Source organism: Gilbertella persicaria (assembly GCF_025201335.1).
Source record: "Gilbertella persicaria strain CBS 190.32 chromosome Unknown B0P05scaffold_20, whole genome shotgun sequence".
NCBI lineage: Eukaryota > Fungi > Mucoromycota > Mucoromycetes > Mucorales > Choanephoraceae > Gilbertella > Gilbertella persicaria.
This window is the reverse complement of record NW_026251981.1, coordinates 64981-87459: the sequence shown is the minus strand read 5'-3', so window position 1 is coordinate 87459 and position 22479 is coordinate 64981. Positions and strand designations below refer to the sequence as shown.

The 22479-nt window shown below is 35.4% G+C and overlaps 8 protein-coding genes across 8 annotated transcripts; 3 read left to right on the top strand and 5 right to left on the bottom strand.

The window, feature by feature from the left end:
* Positions 1 to 22: 22 nt before the first annotated feature.
* On the bottom strand, positions 23 to 1725 carry B0P05DRAFT_541882 (uncharacterized protein). Its single transcript, XM_051578235.1, has 5 exons — positions 1491 to 1725; positions 1311 to 1430; positions 1172 to 1253; positions 989 to 1127; positions 23 to 943 (listed from the first exon to the last, which is right to left on the bottom strand). The coding sequence occupies exons 2-5, from the start codon at positions 1400 to 1402 to the stop codon at positions 66 to 68; spliced, it is 1191 nt and encodes a 396-aa protein (XP_051434759.1). The 5' UTR covers positions 1403 to 1430; positions 1491 to 1725; the 3' UTR covers positions 23 to 65.
* A 38-nt stretch (positions 1726 to 1763) lies between these two features.
* Positions 1764 to 3567, bottom strand: B0P05DRAFT_470385 (Xanthine/uracil/vitamin C permease; the record flags this gene model as incomplete). The annotated part of the gene is made up of 5 exons (XM_051574549.1): positions 1764 to 2998; positions 3041 to 3114; positions 3160 to 3216; positions 3265 to 3400; positions 3459 to 3567. 5 exons carry the CDS (start codon positions 3565 to 3567, stop codon positions 1764 to 1766), a joined length of 1611 nt encoding a protein of 536 aa, XP_051434758.1.
* A 3723-nt stretch (positions 3568 to 7290) lies between these two features.
* B0P05DRAFT_579338 (uncharacterized protein) lies at positions 7291 to 9682 on the bottom strand (the record flags this gene model as incomplete). Its single annotated transcript, XM_051581920.1, has 8 exons — positions 7291 to 7694; positions 7724 to 7902; positions 7952 to 8049; positions 8097 to 8208; positions 8258 to 8365; positions 8417 to 8465; positions 8670 to 8949; positions 8996 to 9682. 8 exons carry the CDS (start codon positions 9680 to 9682, stop codon positions 7291 to 7293), a joined length of 1917 nt encoding a protein of 638 aa, XP_051434757.1.
* Positions 9683 to 11755: 2073 nt separating this feature from the next.
* B0P05DRAFT_445379 (uncharacterized protein) lies at positions 11756 to 12034 on the top strand (the record flags this gene model as incomplete). Its single annotated transcript, XM_051573798.1, has 1 exon — positions 11756 to 12034. A coding segment is annotated over one exon (279 nt), but the record flags the coding sequence as incomplete, so codon positions are not given.
* Positions 12035 to 12815: 781 nt separating this feature from the next.
* On the top strand, positions 12816 to 13910 carry B0P05DRAFT_579337 (lysozyme-like domain-containing protein; the record flags this gene model as incomplete). Its single annotated transcript, XM_051581919.1, has 7 exons — positions 12816 to 12838; positions 12886 to 12919; positions 12970 to 13007; positions 13055 to 13374; positions 13440 to 13465; positions 13509 to 13648; positions 13694 to 13910. 7 exons carry the CDS (start codon positions 12816 to 12818, stop codon positions 13908 to 13910), a joined length of 798 nt encoding a protein of 265 aa, XP_051434755.1.
* Positions 13911 to 14013: 103 nt separating this feature from the next.
* Positions 14014 to 15554, top strand: B0P05DRAFT_541843 (NADP-dependent oxidoreductase domain-containing protein). The gene is made up of 8 exons (XM_051578234.1): positions 14014 to 14137; positions 14197 to 14214; positions 14277 to 14351; positions 14396 to 14605; positions 14654 to 14811; positions 14857 to 14962; positions 15006 to 15378; positions 15429 to 15554. The coding sequence occupies exons 1-7, from the start codon at positions 14056 to 14058 to the stop codon at positions 15176 to 15178; spliced, it is 822 nt and encodes a 273-aa protein (XP_051434754.1). The 5' UTR covers positions 14014 to 14055; the 3' UTR covers positions 15179 to 15378; positions 15429 to 15554.
* Positions 15555 to 16502, bottom strand: B0P05DRAFT_541841 (transcription regulator HTH, apses-type DNA-binding domain-containing protein). The gene has a single exon (XM_051578233.1). The coding sequence runs from the start codon at positions 16339 to 16341 to the stop codon at positions 15640 to 15642; it is 702 nt and encodes a 233-aa protein (XP_051434753.1). The 5' UTR covers positions 16342 to 16502; the 3' UTR covers positions 15555 to 15639.
* A 3443-nt stretch (positions 16503 to 19945) lies between these two features.
* Positions 19946 to 20550, bottom strand: B0P05DRAFT_541838 (uncharacterized protein). The gene is made up of 2 exons (XM_051578232.1): positions 20256 to 20550; positions 19946 to 20212 (listed from the first exon to the last, which is right to left on the bottom strand). The coding sequence occupies exons 1-2, from the start codon at positions 20337 to 20339 to the stop codon at positions 20075 to 20077; spliced, it is 222 nt and encodes a 73-aa protein (XP_051434752.1). The 5' UTR covers positions 20340 to 20550; the 3' UTR covers positions 19946 to 20074.
* Positions 20551 to 22479: the final 1929 nt, after the last annotated feature.

The window sequence follows — 22479 nt, the reverse complement described above, 5'->3', positions numbered from 1 at the left end:
TAACAAAAAAAAAAAAAAAAAATACCGGCTATAATCACCCATGATAAGGTATTTATTATTTATGATTACAAAGATAAAAGATCATCAAAAGCAGTGGTTTTCTTTGGGGTTTGTGGTTGCGATTGTGGGTTTTTGGAAGCCCAGTTATTCCAATCAGCTTGTACACTGGTGCTCTTTAAAGTGTTCATAGAAGGACCGGTTGTAGTAGCGGTTTGATTAGGTTTTTTACCTAGAGAATCCAATGATACAAAACCAGATGCTTGTGCCCATATGCCTGCTGTAACAGGTGCAGGAGCAGGCTCAACTTCTTTTGGTTTCTCTGGCTGGTGGTAACCAGGAGAAGCAGGTGTTATGGGTTGCTTTGCTTCAAAAGCAGCCAATTGATGCGTAGGAGTAGTAGACTCTTCCCCTAACAAATCAAACAAATCAGGCTGTTTGTTGCTTAAAGACGGTTCTTGAGCAGGTGTAGCAAATTGGAAATCATCAAAATCATCATCCAATACATCCTTTGTGTTCTTTGGTTGTTGTTGTTGTTGTTGTTGTTGTTCTGCCACTCCCCCACACTCAAAATCACCCCAATCATCATCGTCATTGGTTGTAGTGTTGTTCTTGCTTGTACTAGGTTCAAAATCTTCTTCTTCATCATCAATATCGTATTTACCAATGTTTGTCTGATGAGGATAAGGTGTAATGCCTTCACTCTCAAAAGTGAGTGAATCACCATTGAAGCTAATACCACGGCCCTGATTACTACCAAAACCATCACTTCCAAATCCAACATATCTAGATAGACCACCACCATGAGTAGCACCCATAGGTGTGCCTAACGAATCAGAACCTACACCAATGTATTTGGTTCTGTTCTTTTTGGCTAGTTTACGTTCTTCTCGAATACGGTCTGTACTACCCAACAATTCTACAACTTCTTTCGCTCTGTTACGCACTAGAACAAAGGTAAGTGACTACGTTTATATGTGTATAAGCTTGCCATTCAGTCCTTCATCTTTTCCTTTATCGTCTACATAAAAGAAATTACGCATAATTTTGATCATAGAAATATGCGCTCTAGCATCATCAATGACTCGCTCTGAACCATTCTTGATGAGATATTCTAAAAGTACTAATGCCTGCCATGAAATTTAGTTTCTGATTTAAATTCATGTAAACTTGCCTTGTAGATTTGTCTCCATTGTTTCGATTCTTTTTCAGTAAAGCGACGATAAATGGTAGGCATGATTTCATTAAAATATTGACTATATGAGAGGTGAGTAACACACTGTGTACATCATATGATATCGCTTTTTCTTTACTAATTGTAAGTGCCTTGGGCTATTTCTTGTAATAGAGTACTTGAGGCTCCCCAAGGTTCATTGTTGGTTGCTTCATGCACCTTGGCTTCCATTTCAGTATAGTTTAATACCACATTTTTACTAAATAGAGAAAGAGAAAAATGAGATAACCCAAGGAATGGCATGACCCAAGTGACTTACAGTTTATTCACGACATCCTATATACAAACATGAGTCTTTATTTCTAAACCACCATGACTATTTATCTTATTTTTTTTACCGAGAATTTACCTTGACTTCCCAGACGTCAGGGATTTGAAAGTTCATATTCGCGACAGAGAAAAATAGAAAAAGAAAGAAACAGAGTGAAAGAGCGACGGGAAATAAACTCAAGCGAATAGAATGTCGTATATGACATCAGCATTGATCAAGGAATGGTACACAAACAAACAAAAAAAAAGAAGTTTATGCGTTTTATTGAGATGGATTCTTTTCTTCGTCACGATAAATTCGGCTATGACCACTTTGAGAACGATGGAGAGTCAATTCAGGCAAATCTTTTGGTAAAATCCAATTTAGAAGGATAGCTATGAGACCTGTCATAATGTATCCTGTCTCTACAATGGTATTGATCGAGTCATAAAAACCTTGTGCGGCTTCATTAGTTGATTTGGGCATCACATACGAGAACCAGTCAGGCACAACAGACACACCAAGTCCAATAGCCAAAGCAGAAGCAACAATCACTCGGTCACGTCTGGTCCAGTCCAAATAGCCCAAGATTCTGACGCCCGAAGTCCCCACCGAAGAGAAAATAAAGAGCGTCATACCGCCAATGACAGGATCAGGAATCGACAAAAAAGCCGCTGAGATTTTCGAAAAGATGCCACAGAGAATGAGAAGGCCTGCACAGACAAGGCCTGCAGTTCGAGAAGCACAGCGTGTGACAGCAATCACACCGTTGTTGTTGCTGTAAGTGATGACGCCCATGGTAGAGCATAGGCCAGAGAGAACAATACTCACACCATCACATAAGAGGCCGCCTTGAGACCGTTCTTCAAACGCTTTGCCTTCGATGGGTAAGCCAGATACATCACTTGCAGCCGTCAAATCGCCTAAACACTCAATCATCATGTCGAGACAAGTGAACAGAAAAGGAAGAATAGCGGGTGGATAGATACTGTACTTGAATGTCTTGACCCAGATAAACGTAACAGAGGGCGCAGAGGTAATGCTGCTGTTGTCCAGCATACCCAAGGCACCCGTGATAACGATGCCTACAATTAATCCTAAAATGACAGAGACGTTTTTCATAAATACAGAACCAACCAGTTCAATCAGGATAATGAAGCCAAAGACAGCGGCTCCAATGCCAAAATTAACAGGACTGCCCCAGGCTTGAGGATTCGGTGCATGGATGTCGGGACAGAGAACGTATTCACCAGAAGAAGGCCTGTCCATACAAGGACCAGATCCCCCTGCCCAGTTCTTCATGGCAGTTGAGATTAAGGAGGTACCAATGACCACAAGGACTGTACCGGTGACGATTTTAGGAAACAGTTTACGAAGTACACGATGTGGTAAGAAACTAATACAGATATTTAAGAGAGCACAAAGCATTTGAGTGCCTAAAATAGCTCCAAAGGCGTCAGGGCATGGCAAATAATTAATGGTGCCATCTTCTAATACTGTTGTTGGGCATCGACCATCTAGAATAAATCAATATCTTTTTTTTTTTAGTATCAACTTACTTTTATACATGTTTGAGACCAATGCTTGTGATGCAGGCATGTTAGCAAATGCAACACCAGCAATTTGAAGTAGCCTATACATGCATTAATTCAATTAAGAAGGCCTTTCAAGAACTTACCCAATACCGAAATAATATCTTGTTTTTGGAATCTTGAAACGTACAATTTGAAAGATACTTGTTTGAGAAATGAGTACTTTACACGGGACTATCTATGGTATATACCTCATGATACCACTCACGATCAAAGAAACAGAGACCATGAATTGTCGAGTTTCTTCATCTAAATTCAAGTTATTACTACCAGGACCAGAGAGTATAATGGTCGGGGTTATAATGCCAGCTATCACAGCAAGAAAATCTAGAGATAAATGGGTCAATAAGCACATTTTAAAAAAATGTTTGGTTCCTCAACTTACGTTGAACACCCATGAGAATAGCGACAAAGACAGGCGGTACATCATTTGGACCATAAAACAAAGGCGCTTCCGTTTTCTTTTTGGATTTTCCAAACGGTATTCGAGGCATGCACAATGCATTGTAATCGTAATCGCCAAACAATCCATCATATGAAAAAAATGTGCTTTGAAAGCGTTCAAATAAGGGTGGTCTGTCCTGTGTTGACATGTCTTGCTGAGCAGAATAGAGCCGTAAATCTTCTATTTTCTCTGTTTCTATCACTTGAGTCATATCTGACTTTAGTGTTGTAATGTGCATATCATTTTGTTGCATCGACATGGCTGAATAAGATATAGGAAAAAAATAAAGAACGCATCGATCTTTATAAATGAATGCGAAGTATATTGATCAGCCTATTGGATAAAAGCATTTATCTAAGATGTGTATTTAGTACAAGATAAACCAGATTTGTGTGGTACATAAAAAAGATAACGATAAGCAGGCTTTACTTTTTTTCGCATACACTTGTAAAAGATAACAGATGTCTTTATTTTCCTATCTTTAACAGATGTGTCATTTGTCAATTTAATCTTCTAGAGTAATCTTACTATTAGAACTCAATGCATGTCATCTTTTTCAAAAAGGCTTTTATTTTTTTTGCTATCAGCAGAAAATAATAATCGCTTTCACACTCGTAAACAAGATATGTTGATAAGTTTGCAATGTATTTAAAGCGTCTTGAAGGCGCTATAGATTCTAGACTAATACACAGATTGTATCTTTGGAGGGACCTTGATAATCATGCTGTGATCATTCATGTTGACCCAATGTTCGTTCAACCGTCTTAAAGTAGTGTATGACATATTTAACCTTATCCTAAAACTTTTGAACATAAGCATATACATCAAAAAGAATATCTTGGTGCATGAAGCATAGAGATTTAAGCAAAAAGATTCGAGAAAGATACTTGTCTATCTATAAGACGATACAGAAATGTTATATATTTTATTGTTAAATCCTTTTGGTATATGAATTAACCGATGATGGAACCGAACCCTCCTAAAAAAAAAAGTGACAAACACATACGGTTGTATGACCATATAAAGGTAGCATAAAACCTATTTATACATGCATAGGTACTTTATATACCTACAAACCATATTCACTAACATACAGGGTATTTTTGGAGTCAGTTTGGACAAAAGAAAAGCGACATGTAAAAAATGACCCAAAATCTCTCGAATCCAAAAGGTACTGCTCATGAAAATCATCAAGCTGACAACTCTGAGCTTCCTTTAAGCATCCGATTCAATGTTCGTCAGACTATTGAAGAGGATCAATGCCATTCAATCATGTAACTTTTTTTTTCTTTCTATCTATTTTATTTTATTTTAGTTTATTTTGTCTAGTATATTTCGTTTTATTTTATTGACTTTCATTTTAATTGCACCCGCCTCTTCACTTTGACTATTACTCTTAGTGTACGCGGCTCAATCAATGAACACATTTTTTTTAAAAAAAAGAGAGCTTCCTTTTGATGCTACAAGACAAAAAATGAAGCTATTGACCAGCATAAATACTCAAAATGCGTGTCAAAGGCTCTAGTTTTTGGCGGATATGTTTGCTTGCTAATCATGATATAAAAAAGACGAAATATGAGAGGAAAAACTCATAAGCACCTTTGCCTATTTGCTCAATACTTTAGCAGCAGACATGGTGTTTCTCTTACATTGATAGACTCAGAAAGCAAAGACGTACAACTTTTGCCACTATACCAAAGCCATAAAACTGCATCTTTATGCAGTTCTCAGCAAAAGCTTGATTTCGGATGCGGCGGGAGAAGAGTCGAGTTGAATCGGTTTTCAATCTTCGCATGTAGCCATCCTGTATGTCCTATGTCCATTTAGTCCCATATTTGCATTGTGAATCGACCATGTTTTCACTCTTCCATGTTTTTAATCACTCTGAATAGCATATGATTGTTTCTGTAGGTTCATTACTAACAAGTTCTATATGTCACCTAGAGTAAAAACGGCCAAATCACAGCTTAAACAAGACAATCTTTAATGTGCCATTGCTCGACAACCAGACTACTAAAATGGTCCCCTTTTTCATTCAAAACATGTTCTTTTGAGTCAAAGAATTAAATGGTATGATTGGTTTGGCTGTTTTGTGAAATTCATTTTTTGACCCACGAGAGATCCACGGAGGTCCGTAAAGATGAAAAAACAAAACTCGATCAGAAATTTTTGGAATGAGCCAATGTAGGTCTGATCCAACCGAAATAAATCAAGGCCATGTCTAGGTACTTCTGATGAAAAAAAAGCGAATTTACTAAGATGAAAAAAGCGACTTAATACGAGCATTGCTTTCAAATTTGCATTTAAAGCTTGTTATACACTACAATTGATCCTTAAGTGGCCCATTTTAGTATATATTACTTACCAGACTGATTCTTATTCTTACACTATTTGATTCATACGATATAGATGAGTAAATCATACAATAATACATGACACTTCTGAAGCTAAAGAGAGCGACTTTTAGCATAACTAGCGATAGATGTCGTATATTAGAACAGCGCCAAAGAAGCAAAGCACTGAACAGACATAGTTACATGGTTGGATCCCATATACTCTTCCATGTTTATATGTCAAATGAATGAGAATACAAGCTTTTTGAACAAATGACAATGGATCGAAAAGTGCCACATTCGGAGTCTAGTGGCTTAGCCAATCAATTTAATAGTGTTTGTTGTCCTGATTGCATAATAAGGATGCACAGACAAATGATTTCTTATTAAATGTATCATAGAGTTGCTTTTTGTGTTTTTAAAGATATCATAAAATTTAGGCTTATGCTTGAATTGATAGATTGAGCTTTCTGATTGGTAAGGCAGCTGTAGATGGACAGATAAAATCAATAAAAAAAATGTTTGGATGTCAAACAAACCTATCCAGCCGAACATCTGTCAAATAATTCTTTGCTTTAATTTCATACCTGACCAAATACTTATTTGATTTGAATCTTACGTGAAAGTAGGTCGTAGACAGATAAACAAAAAAGTTAAGGGAGTTGTTAGCAGCCCATAGTAAGAAGACGTCGCTTATACACTTTTTTGAGAAAGCTCATAAGCGTAGTAGTCTTTCTATTTACGGCAGAATCCTGTGTTCTAGCAATGGGGACGAAACTTCAAAAGGATGGTGACATTTATTTTTGTGATCCAAATAACATCACCCTTTTGAATATCCTACACTAAGAAACCAGTACTTTTTGAGATGCCGAAATACAAAAAGTGTACGTTAGGACCTAAAAGCTGACATCTCATTTTTAGAAAATTGCTAAGTAACATTTTGATAGCTCTACATTTTTGTGCACTTTTGACTCATGATTCTTTTTTTGATTTTCAGATTGCTTTGTTGTCTTTCAGTATACTTTTCTATATGTACACATATGCCTGCATTGCGTTGCATAAAAATCTATCGCATTAGTATGGTTCTACAAGCCCTATACTGTTACTATAGAATGAGTATTTGATTTCCATTTTTTTAATATAGTATTATTCTCAGTTTTCCATTGACGATTGTTTCTAGAAATTGAACAAGACAATTTTCCTAAACACATTGAGCAAAAGAATAACGATAGTAAAGGTCTATAAATAACTTTGCTTCTTGAAAATAGGAATTGACTGCTTTTGCTCCTCTGTAACACATAGAATATTGCATTGTAGTACAACTTATAGGCAGTCCAATTGTTTTGACATAATTTATGCACGTGAGACAGGAAAGTGTTTTATTTTGTTTATACATGAGTGCTTTTCTTTTCTCTCTATATGCTAATCATGAGGCTGAATTAAATTTCATTAGATGGTGTTGCTCGAGTTCTTGAAGCAATATTTGTTGTCGAACTCAACCGAGGAGTGCTATTACTGCTACTTAAATTTAAAGCACTTGTTGAAGCACTTTTACTACCGACCGTGAGTGCTTGAGACAATCGATAATCAGGTGTAGTGAGATAAACAAGGTTTCGGCTGTCGTTCAATGGCAAATTGGTCCGAGAATCGTTATCGTAATACGAATCGTCATCATCGTTCATCATAGCATACTTGGCAAATTCCTCATTATCTCCAAAGAACTTGGTGATCTTTTGATGCTCCTGTTTTGATTGGTATCGATGGAGTATCCATAAAAGTCCAAGAACCAAAAGGACAAAAATAACAACTGCAGCTCCTAGAACCCCCAAAGCCAAGGTTGGATCTTGTGAAACACTTCGGGTCCATTGATACAGATACCACCATTAGAACAGGTACCTGACAAACATTCACGATCCTGTTCGCATGGTGAATCATTTACTTTCGATTCAATACAAACAGCACTGAAGCAATAGGTTCCGTCAGTACAATTGTCTCGAATGATAGTCTGCTGAAGGCTATCTCCCGCTGCATCATAAGTAATATAGACTGTTCTATATATTAAGATGGTTAGATAAAGAATACAATTTTAATAATACCTACAGATCTGAGCCACAATTGCCTCCAAGAGGAGCACCCTTAATAAAACATGTTGAATTCAAACAAATGGCATTGTTTCCCGAGCATTCATCATCTCTTTGCTGCCTCAGAAAAGTTAGATTTCTAAAAAGAAATGATGGTTGCTTACAATTTCACAGCGTTGGCCTGTTGGCACAGTGGGTGTGCATTTCGAATTGTTATCAGGGCAATAAGTTGAGCTATTGCATCGTACTGGCAAGGGCCGTACTTTTGTATCCCATCTTAAATTATCACACGTTAATTTTCGAATATTTCATAACTCAAACTTACCCTGCAATATAATCAGCATTAGAGCAACCTTTATAATTACAAGTGTTTGTAGAAGGATCGCAATAAAGATAGACATCCTCACAAGAATCATCGTATTGCCAACTCTCTCTATAGAATTGTCAATCAAGAAAACAAAAAGAAAAAAGAATAAAAGCTTACCTATAAAGAGGAGTGGGATCACACATTGCTCCATAATCCAATGCTTGGACTTTGAATAAAAGTAGTAAGCTAGACAACAGTATTATTTTGTGCATAATAAGAGAGAAGAATAAAAGAGAAGAAAAAACATTAAGGACAAAAAAATTGTTAAAAATAACAATAAGCGGACATTTTTATATTTTTATTTACAAGTCAACACAAGTGGAACCTTCTGTTACAACATCCAAGATCTTGTAAGAACATTCAAAGTTACCATGTTGCTTGAACAAGGCAATGGCAGCTTCAGCAATTTCATCAAAGTTCTTAGTGGCCAATGCCAAGATAGTTGGACCAGCACCAGAAAGACAGATACCTAAAAGACCATCATACTTTTGATAGGTAATGGTAGACAAGATTTCTGGAAGACCAGGGATCAATGTCTTACGGTAGGGTTGATGAACTTTATCTTGCATGGCATTGTAAATCAATTCAGCACTAGGTGGTGATCGACCTAAAGCAGTAGTCAACACGGCCAGTCTTTGAAAATTGAAGATCTTTTCTATATCAGCAACATGTACGTAACACAAACACAAAGCTTACCATATCATGTCTCTCATATTGTGTAGGAAGCACGGCTCTAGCCTTTGCTGTAGCAACTTCAAATTGAGGAACAATGGCAATACATCTGATCTCCTTTGCCCAGTCTAAATTAATGTAATGGCCAATGCCAATAGGTGGCTGAGGTACTTGTTGAGAAAGGGCAATATCCAACAATGACTCAGAAGCAGGCACGCCCTTCATATCATTAGGATCCAACTCACGTAAATAAGAAGCAACAAATCCACCCATCAAGGCAGCAGCAACATTATCAGGGTGACGTTCAATCATCAAACAGTAATCTAATAAGCGATCTCTTGACAAATTCAATTGGCCAAGTGCATTACCCAACAAAACACCGCCAACAACAGCAGCACCAGAGGAACCAAGACCACGGCTAAGAGGAATGGCATTATCAACATGGAGCTTAAGAGGCTTGGGGAATTCAGAAATACCGTTTGCGGAAAGGACATAGAGAGCGGTCTTGGTAATCAAGTTATGCTCTGGAGTAAGTGGAACATCCTTGGCGCCTTCTCCGGAATAGGTCATTTCAAAATCCTTACCCTCTTTAAGGATTTCTGCATCGATTGTCATGTATAGTGATAAAGAGATACCCAATACATCGAATCCAGGACCAATATTAGCTGATGAGCATGGTGCTTTGATACGAAATTTTCTAGGGGTATTCATGTCTAATGTCTTCGAAAAGAAAAGAAAAAAAACCCTGATAATCAAAAAAATCAAGTAAAAAATGGATATAATGTGACCGGCTTTGTGTGAGCCGTTCTTCGTCACAGCAAAGTTCAGGCACGCTATTGGGTGTTGTTCTCTTAAATGAGTATCAGCTCATTTTGAAGCAGCAACATCTAATTTACTGATAAAGCCAAGGTTGGCGTCTGAAAAGTCATACTATTGACTGCCAAATACAGCTTGAGGTGAACACATACCCTCTTGAACGAATGGTTGTTTTATTCTAGTATTGTCTATGGCTTTTAGAGCAGACGGGAATAAGACTTGATGATTTTCATTCGACCAAGCCCAAGCAACGTCACCAAGCAAGAAAATCTTTGCTGTGAGAAGCTTTGTCAAGATACTAACCTATCAAATTGGAGAACGATTGCTGATCCAAATCAATTGTCAATAATAAACAATTCAGAGGTTGAAACCATTTCTCTTGCAAACAACAAATAATTAAAAATGATGCATGAAAACCCCAAAACTATAATCAAAAACAATCAGTTGATTTACCTTGTAATTATGAACTACAAGTATTAATGGCTTGCTGCTAGTAAATGACCATCTTTTCAACTACTTGAATTCGTTCAAGCAATTTTTTTCGAAACCCCCCCCCTAACATAGTCTAGAGTTAATACATACCATAATGAGACTTGGCTATCTTTTTTTGGCTGACTTTTTGTAATGATTTCTCTTTAATTACTATCATACCTTCTTCTCCTTGTTTCTATGTTTTCTGAAAACAAGAGAATATGAGAGAAAAGGCCTGTTTATTGATTGAAAAAAAAAGGAGGTAAAGAAAGAATTCTCTCCTCCTTCTTTTTTGTTGTGTCATGTTATCTCAAATAGGGCGCACGCATCGTTCCAATCACGTGATTTCATAGTACACAAAGAAAGAGTAAAAGTGCGCCAGAACAAGTGGAACAGCATTACTTTGTCGCCCTTAAATGTAGCAACTGTCTCACGTGATCACGTGACATGGCCCTATTAATTAAGTCAATAGAATTTAAGGTTTGATCACAAAAGAAATAAGTTGCACTCATCTTGTTTCTTTTAGAGTTGAAACAGGCTTTACAAACACATTTTCTCTATATTCACGAATAAATAAAAGGAGAAGATATATTCAGTGGGAAAGACAAATAGAGATAAAGAGAGAGAGAGAGAGAGAGAGAGAGAGACAGCAGACAAAGGAGAACATATCATGGGCGCCTCTTTTTTTTAGGTTCTTGCGTAATGTTTTTATGTGTGTACATGTAGGATACGAAACATAACAAAGCACTGGAGGACATAAACTCAGCTCTAGAATTCTGTTTAGCTCTCTTTTTTTTCTTTACATTTATCAAGCTTTCTCTCTGTTGTTCATGATGATACTTGATGATAATGAAATTGGCAAAACGATGTTGTAGCAAGTATGCAGTATTGTCTAAATCTGGCTGGGAAGAACGTTTAAAATAAATGTTTCTGCTGTGTTTGAATCTTTTATATCGATCCTTACTCTAATCAGAAAAAACAAAGCTTTTTTTGTTGCATAAAACCTTGTTATTTTCTATAATTTCCCTCCCCTTTTTTTCTGTATAATAAATAATGAGTTGAGTAAATGGGCATATGTAGTTTTAGAGTAACGATAAGAAAATGTCTATGCGTGTGTATATGTATGTGTGCACAAATAACAAGTCGGTGTTATTGGACAAAATGGGAAATAAAACAATCCAATAAGCTGCATTACAAAATTAATTTATTTGGAGGCTCTAAAAAAAAGCATGATGTACTGGGGGATTATTTAAACTTTAGATTTTTCTTCTTCTTTTCTATTTTTTCTTTCACTTTCTATATCTCTATTTTCTTTTTAATATTTAATATGAGCCCCGTAAGTCACTACAATAACACTGTCTATTACAACCAACCCTACTATCATCAAACCAACCCCTACGCATATCGACAACAACAACAAACAAGTAAGTATTGCCTTTTGTTTTTACATAGGTTTCTAATATGTTATTGCTAGCAACTTCGCCTACATTATCTACTAGTTCTCTGAAATCAAGTAGTAATAGACTGGGTCAAATTGAAGCGCAACATGAACTTGCCCGAAACTTTTATGATGATTTTGAATTTTGTCCTGTTCAGTGTTCTTATGAGGTATTGGAGCACCGCGACCGTATCCATCAGCGCTTATCACCTCAGTCTTCACCCGTTACTTCCCCTTCAATGTCTTCTGCTTCTTCTTTAGGAAGCACAACACCACCAAAAAGTACTAGAAAAGTGATCCCTATTATTGATCCCTCCAGCATGGCTCCAGTCGCTGTTCCTCAACATAAAAGTAACTCTCCTATCTTTGTAAATTATCGTGGTCAACAACATTCTAGATCGTACCATTCTTATGATGTCCTTGTTCAATAATCCCTCTTCCTTTTTTTTTTGTTATATATACATATATACCTCTTTTTTTGTTGTTTAGCATCTTAATCTCTGTCTCTTTTTTTTGTATTTATTATTAGTATCACTATCATTGACAAAAAAATAAAATATAAAATATAAAAAAACGCTCTCTTGCCTTTGCCAATTGGTCAAATATATACTAGTCTATATTAAGCACTCAATGGCTCCTACTAAATATAGAAATTTCAGGCAGCATGATTGTTCGGCACATTATAACAATGAAGTCCCTTGTCAGTAGCTTGATAAAATCAAAAGGATTCTTTATGAAAGGAGAGGGGGGTTTACATATAAAAGTTTCAGTACTGTCTAGAGCATCTTTTCTCTCTTCTTTTTTTTTTATCAATATGTTCATTTTGCTTTTTATCTTCTTAGGATTGTTTATTCTACAAACAGAACAAACACAAAGCTATTGTTTAGGTTCATTTGCCAATAGAAATACTACTTGTGATAAATTTCAATTCAACCAACTCAAGGAATCTGCTCAATGTACAGACAGTAATAGAAAAACAGAAGGTATATTTCATGGCATTGAATTAAGCAATTGTACTACGTAAGTTGTCAAATAGCTTTGTGTTTTTTTGTAACAATCAATAGCTTCTACAATATCAGACAACTACCAGACCAAAACATAGATGAACATGCTACGAAAATGGCTCAATTGATTACGAACGTGTAGGTGTGCATAAATGATGTTCCTTTGTACTAAAAGCTTACCATAGGTTTGAAAATGGAAATACCGTCATAGGATATGCTGTAAGTCGATCGAGACTATCATCATCAAATGAATAACATTCTTTGTCTAGGCTATCGAAAAGCTTGGCGATTGTAGGGGCTATACATGGTAAAATAAAAATTAAGAAACAGTCTATAGTTAATGTTTATCATTAGTGGTTATATTGGATTTACTACTGGTACCAATGATGCTTATGCAGTAGTCAAAGAATATGTGAATCGAAGCCCTAATGCAACTATCAAACAATATTTGCCAGAACTAAAACGCCTTAGTCAATTTCTTTTTGGTGATCCTGAAAGAGACAATACTTCCAATCTAACAGGTTTCATGGAAGCTTGGAAGACAGCGTCTTGCCAAGATCCCGAGTTTGACCAAACTCAACTCGATGTAGGTCATTCCATGTATTTGGAACCAGCACTCAAGTATGCTGCAAGTGTGGGCGTCCATACCAATCTCGGCAAAGCTATCTTCTATGGTAAGGATCAGGCGTAAACTTGTAGATCATTGATCCTCCCATTTTATTTTATTTTTTAAATATAGATACAATTGTTCAGCATGGCTGGCAAGTAAGTGAGATGAATATATAAGACTATACTGACCATAACAAAGTATGTTGAGCCCATGATCAACTTACCGAGAATTATTGAACTCACGGGTCCAAGAAATTCAAATGAGGCAGAACAATCGTATTTAACACGCTTCCTTACCACACGTCGGCAACTTGTTTGCTGCTATCCTAGTAGTGTATGGTAAGTCATTTCTCCACTGCCTAACTATGATTTAACATGGTGTAGGAATGATTCAGCTGACCGTATGCAAGACCTTCAATCACTTGTAGATGATTGGCTCAGGAATAAAGACTTGAATCATCCTATTACGCTCAAGATCTTTCAGGCAACTATTACGGGTAAGGAGGATATTAGCAGAGACACAAAGCGTTGTCCTAAAGACCAAGTCACCACAAAGAAACCCAAATCTGTCTCTTTACCACTCCCAGATATTTGTCCATAAGCTTTTTTCACATTGTCATACACGTTTAGGATATATTTTTTCCCTTAACTTTCAGTGTAGTGCAAATCCCAAAAATAAAATAAATCCCCTGCTTGCTTGCTTTTTTATTTTTTGATTTATTAAAGCCTTATTTTCTACTTACAAGATGGAGTTGATGGAGTACCGTTACCTTGGCAACTCTGGCTTAAAAGTAAGCGTCTTGTCTTTAGGTTCTTGGATCACATTTGGTAATCATGTCTTGATTTATTTCATGATCATTCATTCATTTTATTATTATTATTATTAGGTGGGCAGATATCTCCAGGTAAAATAAAAATAAAGAATGATAACGCGTCAAGAGCCCTAGCACTGACTTCACTACACTAGAACAAACATCGGAAATCGTAAAGACAGCTTTAGAACTAGGCGTCAACCATTTTGATGTAGCAGAAAGTCACGCAGGTATAAAAGAACAATGTTGATGCTTTATATAACCATGTTCCTAGGTGGTCAGGCAGAAATTGATTTAGGTTTAGCTTTGCGCAACCAAAAAGGATTGAGGCGTTCTGATTTTGTCATCTCAACCAAAGTATTTTGGGGTGGTAAAGGTCCTAATGATAGAGGATTATCAAGAAAGCATGTATTTGAAGGCACAGTTGCTTGTTTGCAACGACTTCAGCTAGACTATGTTGATATTCTATACGCCCAAAGACCTGGTATGTATGTTGCGTATGTTCTTTTTTTATTGATTGCCTCTATATTAGATCCTGATACACCTATGGAAGAGATTGTAAGAGCGTTTAATTGGTGTATTGATAAAGGAATGGCATTGTATTGGGGTACAAGTGAATGGCCAGCTTATTTGATTACAGAAGCCATGAATGTTGCCAATCGACTCAACTTAATTGCACCTATTACTGAGGTAAATATACCAAACGAGGAATGATGTTGTCTCAACTTTATCTAGTCACCTCAATACAATATGCTGAATCGAGAGCGTGTTGAAAAAGAATATATGCCTATGTATCATAAATATAACCTTGGTACTTGTATTTGGTCACCATTGGCTTCAGGTACATCCAGAAATAAAGCATTGTCTCTAAACTTCCATTTTAGGTCTTTTAAGCGGCAAATACAATGAAGGTATCATTCCACCTTTTACCCGACTTGCTATACAAGATCACCCAGTGATCAATCGATTAAGAGCAGGCTTCTTTAGCGAGGAAGGGAGAAGAAAGTTGGAAAAGATCAAAATGATGTGTGTAAGTAGATGGAATCCCAGGTCATAGGTTGCTTAGGATCTTGTTAGAATATTGCAAACCGTATTGGGTGTACACCAGCACAACTAAGTATAGCTTGGTGTTTAAAAAATCCTCATGTAACTTCAGTCATTATTGGTGCTTCAACACCAGCACAAGCAAAGGAAAATATCCATGCACTTAGTATAAGAAAACTATTGACGGAAGATATTATGCTTGATCTAGATAGGGTAAGCTTATGCAGAAATTCACATTGTATACTTATTTTCATTTCCTATAGCTATTAGCCAACAAACCAGAAACTGTATTTGATTTTAGAAAATCATGATCTTTTTTTATCAGATTTTAATCAGTTGTAAACATGGATAATTAAAAGAGTTATCAAAGTAAATATATAAACAAAAGTGGGGGGGTTTCCTAAAGTCAAATCGTACATATAGTAATAAAAATATATATTGTTAAAAAAGTAACAAAAAAAAAGGAGTTCATAATTAATAAGGATGCATGGTATCTGCTACTGCTGCAGAAGAAGAGCTGGAAGCACAGGTACTAGATGGTGTGTATCCATAAAATGACATTTGAGTTTGCACTGGTATCATGGATGGCACAGAAGGAGCGGAAGGTAAATCATGCGTATACATTGAATTCGTTGAGGTTGGACTTGTATGTTGGTGGTAAGGTGAATTACTGTTTGAATTAGTATGGTAATCAAGGCTTGAACTACTGTTATTGTGATGATGGTTAGGGTACATGAGAGAAGAGCAACTGTTATTATTCATAGGTGTGGTGGGCATATAATTATCATGCATCGTCTTGTTCGATGTTGTAGTCGAACTAGACTCAGAAGTAGGATGATGGCGGTGATGATGACGTTGTTGATGAAAGTTGTTCTGTTGTTGGAAAGAATCTTGCGATTGAAGATAGATGGGATGGTTTGGAATAAAGTAATTATGAGGTGCTAATTGGTTTGAATAAAAGTAAAGTGCAGGATCGTCCACAAATAAAGGATGAAGATGTTCTACAATATTAAACTGAATAGCAAGTGCTTTGGCTCTTGCAAAAGTGACCCAGACACCTTTAAGATGCATAGCTCCTACTTTAACTACAACGCGACCTTTTTCATTCTTTAGGATACCATCTCGTTTACCTCGAGACATGCCGGTTACATTAAGAAGTTTTGTACCATTAATCATGTCATTATCTAATAATAAAAAAAGTTAAATGACAATAAATAGAAAAAAAATTTTCTTACCTTGTCGGCGAGCAACACAGATACCTCGTACGTCCACTTGGTAACATACAGTGCCTTCATCATCCCATAAAGAGGTTGTAATTCTAGGTCTTTGATTTTGTTGCTGTTGCTGTTGCTGTTGCTGTTGCTGTTGCTGTTGCTGTTGCTGTTGCTGTTGCTGTTGCTGTTGCTGTTGCTGTTGAGATAAATCAGCGACATGATGTTGCTGAAGAGATGCTGGAGTAGAAGGTATTGTTTGAACAGAAGGTAAGGATTGAAGGGATGAGCGCTGTGATGGTGCACCCATCAAGCTAGAATTATTGGTAGTATGATTAGAATGAGTATTATTATTGCGTTGTTGATTGTTTGCATTATGAGAATGATGAGTAGGATAAGGTGATATCGAATTATAATGATCATATGGGGAAGTTTGGTCTATAGACCGATGCTGATTATGCAACATGTTAGAAGAGTAATAAGGGTTGGAGCGAGGAAGGGAATGCTCTTGCCATTGCTGTGATGGATTGCGATGTTGCATATCAAAGGAATGGACTTGTTGAGCTGGGTATTCTACGTTATAGGCATGTCCATGATTATTGTTATTGTACGTGGGCGTTGTTGGTGGCGGTAATCCTTGTAAGTTCAAGTCTTTAGTAGGGCTATTGTTGTTTGTTTGAAAAACTGAATCAGTATATGAAAACATGATGTTCTTTTTGATCAACTATATATCTTGCTTCTAAAATAAATGTCATTAAAAAGCAATTTGGAATGAAATGAAATATACCAAGTGTGTGTACAAGAAATGAATGGCTGATCTTCTTAATGAAATGTCTAATTTAAAGGTACAAAGAAAAGCAAGAAACCACAATTTAAAAAAAAATAAAGAAAGTGTATAGGATTAAAGAAGGAAATAAAAGAATGATTAGCGATATTTAACTAGGGGAAAATAAAAGAAGAAGAGAACTGAAAAAAAAAGTATTATTTTTTTTTAAAGAAAAGAAGCTACTTGAAAAAAAAAACCTAAATATTTATAAACAGAGTCACCAAACACCCCCCCCCCAGCTCAGAAGAGCAGTAATAATTTTGAAAAGAGGGTTCAGACTTAGATAGGATAACTAACTTTGATAAATTTGATCTCCTCTTGTAAAAAAATGTTATCCTTTTCAAAACTGATGATACCATAATCGCTCCCTTTTTCTAATGATAACGCTTTGAATTTTTTGTTCCCTTACTCTACTTGGTTGTTGGCATAGATTCTCCTGCCTCTTTGAAACAAGATATTCATGCGGTCTTTCTAATATGTTCTTAATGTGTAACCCGTTTTTTTATTGGAATAAATGTTTCTTTTAATGTGTATTAATAATGCCTTTTATGATATCCATAGACTGTTATCTTGACTATCTTTGATATATCAAAAATAAAAAAAGAAGAGTGGTTACATTTTTTTGATCCTCACGGTCTCAGATATTTTCAACTCAGAATGATGAACAGAGACAGACATTTCCAGAATCCATCTTTAAATTAATTTTCAATTCAGGTTGTTTATAAACAAGGATATTTCTACCCCACAACTCGGTTCTTATAGTCACTGAAAGAGTTCCCTTTTTTTATACATGAAACGAGCAGATAGTTTCTTTACTTTACTATCCAATCAATTCTGTTCTACTTTTGGTTTTTGTTGTATTAATTTTGTTTTTAAAATTATAGTTTTTATTGTTTCACTTTGTTTTTTTCATGATATTTGATTGGCAGTAAAAAAAAAAAGTAACATATCAAAGCTTACATATGTAGCAATGTAAAAGTGTAAGAGAGCTGTTCAAAAGACATTTAGAGATTAGATAAAGGTGCATATGGCTAGAAAATGAGACCAATAGGGCAATAATTCATAGCAACTGTCAAGATGTATATGCTCGTTTCTAAGTAAATGACTAAAGCAGGAATAAATACTATATTTAGAAATACCGTGATTTTGGATATTGTTCTCTCTTTTTCGCTGCCTTTCTATGGCCTGCTTTTGCTTTTATTGACAATGTAGAGATAAATTGGGATTATTCGTTGTAGACTAATACTATTTTTCTTAGTTCTATTATGCAAAAGTAAATGAATCTTGTGTAGTAATACATGTATTTTTCTAAAAAAAAATCCGGTTGGTTAAGTTTTTACTTGGTAACATATATTAAAGTGGAGAGAGTATTTAAAAGCTTATAATTTGACAATGCCGTGGGATTACAAGAGTGTGAAAAAAAAAACTCAAATTCAATAGAATGGTTTCAATGTTACTATTCAGCTATTTCATTATTTCGTATTTAGGACTATGGCGATTCTGCACTCTAGAACAGAAAAAAAAGAGTGACAGTAATAGATCATGCATGTATATTTTACGCGTTCATTTATTATAGTTACTCGAGTATAAAGTTTATTGTATTGTGTATAGATGATCAAGAATTAACATATATTTTTGTAAATGGTAATAGCGTACAAAATACACATGAATGACAGTGAGCTGTCTGTTTTCACAAGAAAACTGGGTACATGTAATTTTTTTTTTCAATCGGTGATTCTATCGATTTGTTGATGACTCTGAGTTTGAATGATTCTATTGGCTCAAAGGTAAACTTTGCATTTTAGTGAGCCATTTCAGGCCTATATTTTTTGTATAACTTGTACCTTAATGGAACTATGATATCGAACTTATCACTCAATCAAACATTGGCATAATTTAATATGGTCTGAAGATATAAACGATAGATAGGATTGCGATTATCCGGTTAAAGAGTCCGCAATAGGTATGATGTATTATTAGAAATACAGCATTGAACCTTGTGTAAGGCTAAATTTCCCCTATAAAAATATAGCTTCGAAACATGTGTGTGTAATGGTCGAATTTTACAAATTGATACTAATCAAGCTGCATTTGATATTGTTTTTCTCTTAAGTACAAGAAAAATAGAGAGTGTTTGATTTGTCACATGGAGCAGAAAGATGGGAAGTATCATTACATGTCATTTAAAAATATAGAACACCAAACTTTTAATATGAGCACATCGTACGAACCTCCAAGTGTTACATAAGTTTAAAGGACCTTCATTATTGTACAGAATAGTCTAAAGCACACACATAGTAGGACAAGTAAGAAAGAATGAGAAGCTTTTTGGTGTGAGTAAATTGAAACACGATTAAGTTCAGTCTCTTTTTGAAAAATGACTTTTTCTGCAGGCATTATATTTATTTTTACCAAAAAATAGATGAGCCCGACTATATCTGTAGATCTACTAATATTAAAAACCTTATCAGTAGACATTAATGGGAAACTTTTCTCGTTGTAACACTCTGTATATCTACAGCTCTATAGATAATAGGCATGTTCAGCCATTTCTTTATTGAATATGTTGGTTACATAATGTAAAACTTGGTCACATCGATGTGAACAATGTTTGTTACATTTCATGTGCTTCGGCTATTTTAATGGCGATAAAGAGAGTAATTTGGATGAAAAAGGAAAAGCAAAGTGGTAGATGCGTTAATATTAGCTATTTTTCTATTGAAATTCGTTTATCTATTTTTCGATCAGATAACCAGGAAAAAAAACGTTGATATTATCAGTTTATTTTGGCTTATAAAAATCTTTTCTTTACTAAGCTAACGAACTTTTTCGAGCAAATGAGAAGTTTTTCTTTTTCTCTTTCGAGATTGAGCTAACCAAAATAAGCTCGAGTAATTTTATTGTTTTCATCGACAAATACATTCAATCTCTCAGGTCGAAAATCTCTTGTCTGTGGCTTTCCTGGGGGCAGAATGCGATGACCTTGGGGTAATTCAGTTGTTCTTACGACCTAAACCTAAGCACATGGGAATCTCTGATTGTGTTCCATTTACCTGGTCACTGTCTAGGGCTATTTGAGTATCTTCCTCGATAATGGTTTTACCGAGAAGTTTCTTTTCCCATTCTTCACTATTCATCTATAATGTCTTAAAACAAAACAAAAAGAAAAGGGCTGAAAACTAGTATATTCTTACATCTTTTAAGCTAAAACGATATGATTTGTGCAACCTATTCAAGTGTTTTTGTTTATCTGTTTACTATGAGAAAGAAATTGCATATCTGATAAAAAAAAAAGAGAGCTTTCATTGAAAGCCACATAGAAAAATAGTTTCGATAGCACGACAAAACGGAAGTACTCCCTCTTTTTTCAAGAGTTACACACAAATTATGTCGATCTAAGGCAAATATTTGTGTGACTCTAATAGCGACGGCGAATTAATGTTGCAATTTTTAATTCACAGTTAGATATTTTGGGAAAAAATTTCGTTGTGAACCAATACTAAGCTATGATTGATGCAAATAGTGAATACATCGAATATTAGCCCTTTCTCTTTTTTTTTTTTGTTAAGTAAACAACCAAAGCTTTTATTCTACACAGTTTACAGTGCTAATCTATTATTGTGCTTTGGAGAACTTGTTCAAGGACTAAAAGCATACAATTTTTATTTGATTTCGAAAATCATTAAAAGACATCCAATATTTTGGAACAAAAATCTATCACATTTACCAATTGTTTTTTCTTTTTTGAAAGTCTTGTTTAAGTGATGCAATTGGGATCATCATTGCCAAGTATGTAAAATATCTCAACATACGATTTGAAAGATAAAGCATCAGTCAACTCCCAGATTTATTTGTTTTTTTTATTATTTTGTATTAGCACATGCCAAGTTGACAGTAAGAAGTTAATTTTAAATGTAAAATCTAGAGTAAAAATGATGAAACATGCTTTATCAAATGATACAAACAGAACAATATGCGAGGAGGACTCGATAAACTGTGGCTGTAGTAGCGATTAACATGAACTGAGCGTGGATCATAAAAAGACGACTCAAGATACTAAATGTAATGTCTTCATTCTTAAACGAACAAAAAAATTAGCCTGTTCAATCTAAATAAAGGCTTTTACAGCAAAAATAACATCTCTTTGGTTGCAGTTCTGTAACCCCTTGTTTAAAATCAAAGGATTATCATAATTGATAACAAACAAGGTAGTTTGTTTCAAGAATTGATAGACAGTTTTGCTCATATCGCTTACACTAAATATCTCTTTTTGTTATAAAAGAACGCTTGGTCGCTTTAGAAGGAAAGTTTTTTTTCTCAAACTCTGGACTTTCCATGCCTTCTTTAGTTTCACGAACCATCTAAAATATAATTGAGAAAAGGCAACGAAGGTACAGTAATAAATGGTTTGTGCTAAGGATAATCTTATCTTTCCCAGTCTTTACTCAGTTTTTGCCTAAGGGTTTTATTTGCATCATTTCTTCTGCAAAGGATGACCAAGGAAAATATGGGTCTATTTCTAAGCAAAAGATGTGTTAATGATATGATCTACTTGTCTATATATTGAATTTCCCTGCTTTGAGATGTTCTGTTTCGGCAGATTCATCCTGCAAAATAGTAGTCATTTTTTCAACTTTCGGCAAAAAAGATGATAAAATGGATGTGTGATATCGTAAAATTTTATTGCGTTTGGATTGAAGCTTCTTGAGTGTCCTAGATCTCCAGTTGTTACGCTCGATTTGGAAGGATCGAGCAAAATTTTCTACTTGTTCTTTCAAATCATCCCAGAGAAGTTGTACTGAGGGGCAATCAGGATCTAAAAGGTTGTTACTTTCCATTTACTGTTAAATGTGCGCTGTCAAACCGTTTCTATATATAGATAGTTGGGCAAGGTTAGGGTTACCTTTCCAAGGGTCACGTACGGATGGGGTGTATACCAATTGATAGTTGATGGAAAGCAAGGCATGGTCAGTCCAACTGTAGTTAACAAAATTTTGAGTCATAGAAATTACATTGTCAGCATGAGGTAGAGTGCAAAATATATAGTCAATATGTGTGCGACTACCAGTGGTACTGACAAATGTAGGAAGAGGATCACTTTGAAAACAATCTTGGAATGAAGTAAGAAGTAGATCATTCCAGCACGGATCAATGTTGGATTTACGGTAAATGTCATAGTTGAAATCATTAGCAATAATGATAGGCAAGGACATCGACTGTAGATGTGATATTAAGGAATGATTGGCGGATAACGTGTGAAAGAATGAGGAACGACTA